This window comes from Pipra filicauda, unplaced genomic scaffold (assembly GCF_003945595.2).
Source record: "Pipra filicauda isolate LSUMZ 115617 unplaced genomic scaffold, ASM394559v2 scaffold434_size586239_pilon, whole genome shotgun sequence".
Taxonomy (NCBI): Eukaryota; Metazoa; Chordata; class Aves; order Passeriformes; family Pipridae; genus Pipra; species Pipra filicauda.
The window spans coordinates 575,253-586,201 of NW_024104570.1; the positions used below are offsets into that span (position 1 = coordinate 575,253).

The 10,949-nt window shown below is 44.8% G+C and overlaps 1 protein-coding gene across 1 annotated transcript; it reads left to right on the forward strand.

Moving 5' to 3' along the window:
• The first annotated feature begins 1,004 nt into the window (after positions 1-1,004).
• On the forward strand, positions 1,005-8,600 carry LOC113996113 (prokineticin receptor 2-like). Its single transcript, XM_027736805.2, has 3 exons — positions 1,005-1,589; positions 3,074-3,733; positions 6,332-8,600. Exons 2-3 carry the CDS (start codon positions 3,237-3,239, stop codon positions 7,026-7,028), a joined length of 1,194 nt encoding a protein of 397 aa, XP_027592606.1. The 5' UTR covers positions 1,005-1,589; positions 3,074-3,236; the 3' UTR covers positions 7,029-8,600.
• The last annotated feature ends 2,349 nt before the right edge of the window (positions 8,601-10,949 follow it).

The following is a 10,949-nucleotide window of genomic DNA, read 5'->3' on the forward strand; positions in this document are numbered from 1 at the left end:
CTGATGCCAACTTGCCCTGAGTCAATGGAGTGAGACAGTTCTGCAGCAGATGAGGTTTTGGCCTAAAGGAATATAAATATTTGGATATCATGTTGCTTGATTAACTCATTAGATAACTTCATGTGAGACAGCTGAACAAAGTCTGTTCAGCATTTGGATGTTCCAAATGTAAAGCTCCCTTTAGAGTACTGGCTTTTCCTCAGGGACATTGAAGGTTTACGTAGCCCATTTTAGGGATCTTTTTGATGTGGTTGTGATGTACACCCTAAGTTCACTTTGTCTCTCCCTATACTTACTCTATTTACGTTTCTTGTGACAGAATTTGGAAAGTGGATCTGATTTCCTCACTATACATCTGGTTGCACCCTTTCAGGTTATTAAAAATCCCTTCATGGCTTTTCACCTATTACACTGACTTCAAAACAAAGCCAAGCAAAGTATTTGCTATGAAATTCTTAATGCTGTCTGCTGGCTCCAGACAGTGGGGACTCTCTGGCCTTGCCTTGAGTTTCTGTAAGAAATGCCACAGCAGCAGCCCTTTTACCCCAGACACATTTTATATTAGCATATTTCTTTCCTCACTTATTTCTTCCAGAGCCCACTAGCTCACAAGAGCCCAGTCTTGCAAGTGTGCATTGAGGGTCACATAGTTTAAGTTTTCTGCAAACCTTCTACACTTTTCATGACCCTCTACTGCCTCTGACAGTCTTATCCAAAAAGGGACTATGCAATGTGTCCCAACTGTGCACCTTGGAAAATGTCAGCTAATGCGAATAAGTCTGGAGGTGAAGAAGAGGACTGGGCATGTGCTGCGTGTTTCCTTTCCTTCTGGAGAACTGGGAAGCAAAAGAACTGCTCCCTGGGGTGCAAGTGCTTCACAGATGTGAGGAGGCAGCATTAGCAAAGGACAAATCCTTAAGGATTCACTGCCACTTTCCTGCTCTGAGTAATTCCCTGAGAGGGCAAGGAAAGCTGTCAGGGGTCCTCTGATGTACAGCTATTCACTGTTTGACCCTCCGTCTGCAGGAGCTGCTGCAGCTGCAGTCCTAAAGACAATAGCCTAGAGAGAGATCCACAGAGAAAGGTCCCTGGGAAAGAAGATCACCGTCCTTCCTCCCCCGCCTCTCCACTGGGAGGTCTGTGTTTTGCCTCTGTGCCACATCAGGTGCAGGCAGCTGTTGCCCAGCACAGGCAAAACCCAAAGAGCGAGTGCAGACCGGGGTTTACACCTTCTATGCTCAGGAGGGCTAACAAAGCAATTCCATGGCCAATTTCATGCATTCGTGGGGTTTAAGGCTGTGCTCTATTGTCTGCGGATTGCGCTGCCTCTTTAAAATCAGAAATGCATGGACAGTTTCAAGGTGCCTCCCACTGAGCAAAGGCTTTGGATGCAAGCACAGAGGCAGAAGAGCCATCCTCCCCTGAGCACAGGGCAAACCAGCCTGGGAGAGAAATGAGCACTCAGCAGTCCTCCAGCTGCTTCCAGCTATCCTTTCTCTGCTCCGGTGACAGCAGCACAGGTGCAGGGAAGAAACCTGGAGGCTCTCCCAGGGTGCCTGAGAACTCCAAGAAGATGAGAGCAACTGCAGGTACACTTTCCTCCTGATAGTGTTATGTCAGTTGTTGTGTTATGACAGATAGTTGTGTTGTCTGTATTTATTTTATAGCTCTCTTGGTATTTTGCAGCAAAACCTGTCTGAAACAGATAATGTTCCCTGCTCTGACAGACAGATTTTGTGTCCCAGTGTTTGTTTAGTACTCCTCTTAAACGAATGTTCGCATTGTCCCTTGTTGGAACTGTTCTTCAGTTTCAGGCTTTGGCTTTCTGTTATTCTCTTCTTCTGCAACCATCAGTTAGAAGAGCAATATGGAGACCAAAGTTGTACAAGAGAGTTTCTCTCGGAAATTTAAGTGTCAGTACATCAGGGGCTGAGGGTGGTTCCAGGGAAAGGGAGCAAGAGCTCCACTACAGAGACTGTCCTTTGTAGCCACGACCGCTATTGTTCAATAGCATTTAACACCCTGAAGACCTACTGCCTGAGTGCAGAAAAAGCAGCAATTCCCCCCAGTCCTCTGCTGGGATGGGGTAGGACTGTCCTGACAGCTGAAAGTCTGGTGTGAGAATTCCTAGATGGGGCATGGGAAGATGCAAGAAGACAGCCCTCTCAGCATTTTGATACAGAGAGGCAAAATGGGGGGGTAGGTGAGAGGTTTTTTTCCCCTCTGTGTGGAAAAATAAATAATTTTTTAATATTTGGTACAACCAGCAGTACAAGGAGGGGAGCCTGCTCCTCCCCAGCATCAAAAATTCAAGGCACTCTGTCTCACTTAAGGAAGATTTTCCCTTTCATCTCAAGGGCCAGTTTGTGGGAGCACTCTCCCTGTGAAAGGCAGATTTGCCTTCACAGCAAAGCCCTACAAGCTGATTCACTGAACAAAATCTCACCTCTGCAAATCGGCAGAGCTTCACCTGTTTGACAGAAGCAATAATGGATGATGCTGGCTGAAAATCTGGTCCTCATACTCAATTAATGGCTGCCAAAAGGAAAGTGCTGGCTTCACTATTTTCCTGCGTCTTTGCAACTCCTTCTTAATTAAGGAATGTATTTAGAAGCCAGGACATCAGTTCTTTTTTCATTCTCATCTACCACATCTCTTTGAGACATCTAGAATAACACACAGACTTTGTCCAAAGGGCACATCAGATGCTTTTCAGTACATTGAGATGTCATTTTAGTTTCTTTTACGTTGCGCAGGGATGACAGCACCATAAGCTTGAAGGTTGGTGGAGGTTTAAACTGGATTTTACGCTCCCCCTATGTTGTCATTTCACTTTGTGTTGAAAATTTCATTGTTGGTAAATAAAAGTGCCACTGTAACAACCAGTGTATGATGCAAATCAAGGCATTTATTTTACGAGAACAAAAGCATCCCTTCACAGGGTATTTCTTCCCACCATGCACAGGCACCAACAGAGCTGTGGGGCAGTAAGAAGACTATTGCTTTCCTTCAAGCTCAGCATTTTTGCTGTCACTTCATTTCAGGAAACATTTTCCTCTTTTTGTTCCCACAGGAGGAGATGAATGAGGCTGTTGCTCAATAGTCTTCCAGGGACAAAGACAAGGTGACTCACTGCTCAGAAGGAAACCTTGGATGAGGTCTCATGCCCTGCCACAGTGGGTAACTCTAACACAACACCAAGGGCCCTTCAAGACACATGTCACAAGAAAACAGACATGGCCACAGAGCGAGCTGAACGTAACCCAAACACCTCCACCCACCTCAGCTTTGCTGCAATTTACAACCTCCACGATGGAGATTTCAGCTCCTTGCGGAACTTCTCCTTCCCTTTCAATTTCACTTACAGTGACTACGACCTGCCCCTGGACAGCGAAGACGACGTGACCAAAACCCGCACCTTCTTTGCGGCCAAGATCGTGATTGGGGTGGCCCTGGTTGGCATTATGTTGGTCTGCGGCATCGGCAACCTCATCTTCATCGCTGCCCTCGTCCGCTACAAGAAGCTGCGGAACCTCACCAACCTGCTGATTGCCAACCTGGCAATCTCGGACTTCATCGTGGCCATCGTGTGCTGCCCCTTCGAGATGGACTATTACGTGGTGCGGCAGCTGTCCTGGGAGCACGGCCACATCCTCTGCGCCTTGGTCAACTACCTACGGACTGTCTCCCTTTATGTTTCCACCAATGCTCTCCTGGCTATAGCTGTTGACAGGTAAGTGGGGTGCTGTGACTGCACGAGGAGGTGGCCAGAGCTTCTGAGCCATGTTCACCACTAAACCACATCCTCCACATGTTTTTTTAACTATTACCTGGGCAGGTTGTTCCAATGCCTGACAACCCTTTCAGCAAAGAAATTTTTCCCTAACTATGCTGCAGTCCTGAGAGACTGCCTGCCTCTTACTCCAGGAATTTTAACAATACAATATAGTCATAATATAATTATTTCTTATGATTCCTCTTCTCTGAGTCTTGTGCACCACGGACTCCGACAGACCCAGGCTCTGAGGATCAGTCTCATGCTGACATATCTGACACAACTGACTCACAGAAAGATAGTGACCCACTCAGTAAACTCTTCATAGAAAGGCCACCATTAAAAGCCCTCTCTTGTGTACAAATGCAATATACATATATACATTGCATGATTCCCACCCTTCCTTCTCTTTTGTGCCCAATTTCTCTCATGTGCCATTTCATGCTCTAGTCTAATGCTGCATGACTTTTGGCACCTGATCCAAAAGACAGCTTAGGAGCAGTGAGCTCTGATGATGGCTGCACAGATACAGCTCGTGTGTGGCTGATTCAGTTGTTCCTGATGTCAACAGAACCCTGTGGAAAGATTCTGGGGAAGTTCAGAGAGATTTTGCCTGGTGTGGGTGAGGGGACAATCAGCTCCTATGAAACAAATCCTTAGCAAGCATCTAACAAAATAGCATCTCAACAGCAGTTGAGGACTCGGGGTAAAGCTTCTAAACACTATCATGTATGTATTACCATTTTCTAACACTTTTTCAACCTCTACAAAATCTTCTTGGAATGCTTTGCTAGTGCATCCCAGGTTGATGAAGTAACATGGGTCATGGAGCTCTTATGTCTGCTAAGAAATCAGTTTTCTAGCATATCTCCCTACACATCTTTAAAAACAACTCTGGAAAAGATTAAACACTGAAGCTTGTTGTAAGAACACACTGTTTTTTGTTTCACTGCCCTTTTTTTTTTTTTTTTTGTGAGGTTTTGACTTGGTAAACAGAGAGAAACCTCATTTGTTTAACAATCACCTATTCCATGTTGGTTATGTCAAGTGGATTGTTGACTTCGGTCTCTAAAAAAGAATAGGCTCTAATAAAAGTCTTCTCATGTTTAGATCATTTAGAAGGAATCACCTGTGTCAACAGGGTGAGTCTGTCCCACAGGATTTTCCTCAGGTAGGGCTCTCCTTCATCTTCACTGATATCTGTTCACATGAAAGTAGGAATTTCACACATTTAAGGCCACACCTACACTAGAAAATAATACAATGTAAAAGGAGAGGATCTGAAGAGCAAGATCACGTGATAAGAGTCCACTGTAAATATGGGGGGGGGTCAGGTAGCTTTAGCTGGGTCCCCCGGACTGAACGTCCATGGGCACTTGGTGTGTTTTACTTACACTTTTGGAGAACATCTACCAGGGCAGTTTCATCTGAATTCAGTTCACGTGCTGCAGGACCACTCCACAGTAAAAGACCAAGTGTGGTAAGCAATGACAATCAGGAAATCCACCACAAAAGCTCTGTCCTGACTCTCTTAGACAGACTGACTCCATTGAGTCAAATGTTCTGCCGAGCAGATATGCATATTTATGAATTCATACACATACATCATCCCACGACCTGCTTTCATGGAAATCAAGTTAAAAATGTTCATTTATCAGCTCCACAGTGAGGGTGACTAATTCTGCTGGCCCCTGACACCTATCCTGCACTATTAAGAGCCATGAACAATTCATCTGCTTCCAAGATCTGTCTGGTGAAAAGCACTGCTGACTTTCCATTTTACTTTAGAATTAATTTATCCTGTGGATGCTACCTTTGTATAGAATATATACAGATGGAAAAGACTCCGCAGGAATGAGAAATTCTATTTTTTGAAGCAATCCTTTGGGTTAAATATAGTTGTATTGGGAGTTCTGGTGTACCTCAAACATCTTCTTCTAGCAGGAATACCCCAAACTTGCAGCTATACAGTCATAAGGAGTGCAAACATCTAACTCAAGTTTTCTGCTTTGCCACATTACTTAACACAGTACATTTAAGATTAATAAGCACCTCCAAAAAACACACACAAAAAAAGATTTGCATAGGCAGAAAACAGGTACACTGTCCTTTGTTGGTGGCTTGAAATCATGCTCACCTGTAACCATTTATTAACATCACCATCAGCTCTTTGCACTCCATGGAATAACCAGGGAAATAAGAAAAACACTGTAATGTATATTTGACCTCTTTGTAAAAAAAGCATATTTAAGTAGCTCTGTGCCTAAGGAAAGCACTTTCCTCTTTCTACATGTTTGTCATTTCTTCCCTGCACCTGACTAGGTGTGTATTACTCCACATTTCAAACTCTCACTCCTTTTAAAAAGGAAAAGTGGTGATGCAAAACTGTAGCTCAGCTCCAGGCTGTTACTTCAGACCCGTAAGCTGTTCTTACAGACAAATATGTTCAGGAATGACAGCCATTTCCTCCTGCCCAGTTCTGCCCCTTCGTGTTTTGAAGTGTATTCGGACTAACAGTGTTTTCGGGCTTCATTTGAATGCATTTGTCTATTCCAGGTATCTGGCCATTGTTCACCCACTAAAACCACGCATGAATTACCAAACAGCGACCTTCCTCATCGCCTCGGTCTGGATTGTCTCCATACTTGTAGCTATCCCATCTGCATACTTTGCTACTGAAACGGTGTTATTTATAGTGAAAAACCAGGAGAAAATTTTCTGTGGCCAAATTTGGCCAGTTGACCACCAAATATACTACAAATCGTACTTCCTCTTCATCTTTGGCATTGAATTCGTGGCACCCGTGATCACAATGACTTTGTGTTATGCCAGGATCTCTCAGGAGCTTTGGTTTAAAGCCGTCCCAGGATTCCAGACAGAGCAGATCCGAAAAAGGCTTCGATGCAGAAGGAAAACTGTTATGGTCCTGATGTGCATCCTGACTGCCTATGTTCTCTGCTGGGCACCTTTCTATGGCTTCGCAATCGTCCGGGACTTCTTCCCTACCATCATCGTGAAAGAGAAGCATTATCTCACTGTCTTTTACATAGTTGAGTGCATTGCCATGAGTAACAGCATGATAAACACCATGTGTTTTGTAACTGTGAAAAACAACACCATGAAGTACTTCAAGAAGATCATGTTGCTCAGATGGAGATCAACGTATAACGGAAGCAAATCCAGCACAGATTTGGACCTGAGAACAAGTGCAATGCCAGTCACAGAGGAAGTAGACTGCATAAAACTGAAATAAATTTTCTGCAGTTCAAATCTCATCTGTTTTGGAGAGGGGGTTAAAGAAGAAATAATGTCTCCTCAGAAGCTTCTCCCTTGTCTGTGGGAATACCCACTATTGGTGAGATCCCTCAAAAAGCAGCCTGCATTCCCACCAGAACTCTTCTCAGTGGACTTCTAGATAATACCCCTAACTCCGTGTCTTACAACATCCCTAAGACTGATGCTGTGCTTCAGGTCACTCATCTGTAAATTTGAGATGTAGACACTCATTTTAGAGTTAAGAAGAACAATAAAGTCTATGAATGCATTAGACCGTAATACAACAACGGAAGAGTTGAGTGCTGATCCCAGCACTCTTAAACCCTTTGATCTTATCACTTGTCCCTTTAAGCTATTTAGTGTCCTTTTCCTTCTGCTCAGGAGAGGAAGGATGGCAAAAAAAGCCCATTTGTCACTCTTTAACCTCTAAATTTACCCCTCATCACGAAGGTCCTTGAAATCTACAGACCACCAGCTTCCTATTGTCTAATGTGCAGCATGCTCTCATGAAAGGCACATGCTCTACAAAGCTGAAACCTGCTTCACAGTCTAGTGAAAAACCTCAAGCCTCTTCCTGTGACACCTGGTTTAAGAATGTTTTATCACCATTCCACTCTGTAGTTTTATGAAGAGTGCTACTCTCTCATGCATTTGGAAATGGCACAGATACATATGGAGGGACCTGCTCCCTCACCTCCAGGCACCCTATGACCAGCTTTTGCTGCATTGAGATGCTGAGGTCATCACAGAATCCATCACAAAATTGTACAGGTGGGGAATAACATCTCCACATCGTCTAGCCCACCCCTCTGCTCAAGCAGGTTCAGCTAGAACAGGCTGCCCAGGATTGTGTCCAGTTGAGCTTTGCCTGATTCCAGGGAAGGGGCCTCCACAGCCTCCCTGGACCACCAGTGTCAGTGTTCAACAGCCCCCACAGTGAAGAAGTGCTTTCTTATGTTCAGATGGAATTTCACGTATTTCAGCTTGTCTGTCACTGGGACCTATAAAAAACATGTTAGGGAGGAAAATCCAGCTTGCTGAACCAGGCCCAGACATCTTACCAAGTCTGTGTGCACCTTCACCATGAAGTACAAGGGGGGCCAAAACACCAAGGAGATAGATCCCAAGATGATCTGTCCTCCTGGGAGCAAGAGAGGCTTCAGCAAGTCAGTGTCTGGTTGAGTTGAATAGCTTATTGTCAAGTCAAATGTGAGGCACCAGCTCCAGATGAATTCTGCATTGCCTCCCCCAGTGCTCCTTTTACTGTTCTGATTTTGTGTGAATCCAGTTCGGGTGTTTTTAACTGATAATCTTGACAAAGCAGGTGACAGTAGAAGTAATACCTACACATTTCAACTGCACATAAGATATCGTGGACTTTTCTGTATCGAAATCAAATCTTTTCTATCGTGACGATAAATACTTCCTGTTTTAAAGTATGTGGCTGCACCTACTTTTGGAGTAAACAGCTTTTGTAAACAACTCTTGTCTATTCGTGGATTTAAGTGAGCAGCAAATCCTGCCAATAAAATAGTAAATATGGTCTCAATATCATAATTCTGAATTATTTTTTTATCTTTTTCCCTTAGCTGTCACTTTCCTATCCAACTGACTAATGTGAACATTCCCATTTCCGTTAAAGAAAAATTGACCAATTATATTTAAGGGCAAAAGGATATTCAAATCAATTAAAGTGCTCAAATCCTCTCATCATTAGCTGCTCTTAAATATACACTGGAGAGGATATCATCATTTGCTGTTAGGCAAAACAATTACTGAAATCATCCTTCAAAATGACAGTTTTAAACAGGGCTAAGTACTAAATCCATTTATTTCCCAGCTTGACAAAGAAACTTAAGGGACCAGAGAGCTGCCATATTTCACCATCAAAAGGCTTTTAACCTCTCCCGAAATGTCATGGTTCCTTCTGAAACTATGCTCCCATATGTATCTCCTAAACCCTGCACTAGTTGTTGAGGATTAGCCAGGAATACTATTAGAGTGTCCTGATACTCCTTCCACCTGTTTTCCCTACACACTTTTGGTGCAAAAGTCAAATAACTGACTATTTTCCACACCCGGAAATCCATCTCAGGCTGAGGTATTAAAAAAAACCTCTACCCCCACCAAGCAGTATAGTACTAAGCAAAATCTGGGGAAAAGAATAGCTTTAAAATTCTGGAAATCACTTTGAGAGCTCCAGGAGAGCTCTTCTGGTCCAGCCTGCCCACTGTTCTTATCCCTGTCCCTGCCAAGGGTAGCAAAGCAGCAGCGGCCACTGCAGGCTTAGGTTTTGGAGTCTGCAACATTGCCATGTTTTTGACATTTTGAGGTCTTCCCAGCAGCAAAGCAGTGTTTCAGCTGGAACCTCTGGATAGGGCAGGAGAATAAGCTTTGCTTTGCCCTCTACTGCATTTGTTGCAAGCAGCAACCCCAGAGAGAGGGGGGGTTCCTAATGAGGAAAGGCGGTGGTCCCCTGTTCCCTGATCAGAGCACTAAGCACTCATGTTGTCCTTAGCCTCTGACTGCACCAATTCCAAACAGCTCAAAACAGGTCCTACTTTCAGAGACATTTGCTCCTAAACTGAGCTCCAACAAGCTCAGAGCCTTGCATGCGGACTGAAAGTCACTTAAAAACTCCTGTGAAAATTCCATAAATGTGCAGGCAGCAGGGACAGGCCATGACCTGAGCAGCTCCCTCAGGCAGGGGGGAGCAGGTAGCCCATGGTCCAAGGGAGGGGGCCAGACCCCACACTCCTTGAGCTTAGATGAGCCACGCAGGGAAAAAAAGAACAGAAGGGCTTTTTTTTACCCTTAGAACTCAGGCTAAGGGAAGGTGGATGCCAACACCTCAGCTCCCTGTCAGGTAGGGGACACCCTGCTGCCTCCTGCCTGCCCCCCCTCTGCAGAAACACTTTCTCACCTACACTGAAGGATATTTAGAGAAGGAACTGAATATGGACTGCACCTACACGGAGTTCTGCTTGCAAGAGCCATGCTTAAACAGAGAATGACAAGCACAAGCTGAGAGGAAGGCAGAACCTGTTCCAGAGGAGAAGCAGGCCTTTCCAGCAGAACTCCTGCCTCTTAGAAGGCAGGAAAAACTACAGTGAGACCTCTGTGGCTGCCAGTTACCCATTATTAGCTCCAGGGACACAGATGCAATAAGGGCTTCATCATGCAGGAAGTGTGGGATGTATCATGGTGCAGGTGAGGGTGAGGCATCCTCCTGGGAGCCCTTAATAGGGTTTAGATACCCATGTAGTAAATCAACCAGATACCACCATGTCTTGGTTGTAGCTGGATGCAATTTTTATGCCAAAAGCAAAACTGTGGTGCTACCACATCAGATTCCCGCTCAGCTGTCCTCCTGTGGCACAGCTCTAAAACCATAGGCTCACTTCCTACTGCAGCACCTTCCCCAGGGATAACTGAGGGTAAAATCCAGCCTCTGCTCCTTCACAATGAAAAACAAAAACCCATGTGTAACTGCAAGCTAAAATGGGGACCCCAAACAACTAAGCGAGGATTAAGAGAAGAAAAAGCACTTATTCTCAGAAACAAGCACTAAGAAAACAAAGGCTGTATGACCTCCAGACCTCCAGGGTAGGTCAAAATAGCCAGCACGGTAAATTTTCCTGACAACTGACTGACTCACTCAGAAGCCCAGACTTGGTTGTGCTCCTTCTTGGAGCCTGTCAGCCTTTCCTGTGGCAACAGCACCCTCCGGCTGCTGCCTCTGCAGCACAGCGTCACTGAAAACTGCATCAGCTTACACCAAATGCCTTGGGAACACGGCCATGCAGATATTCCCAGGATTCCAACAAGTGGCAACACATAGTTCAGCTTTTGTCATTAGGGCACCCAGGCACTTACCCAGTGCTTGTGGTGTCTGCAT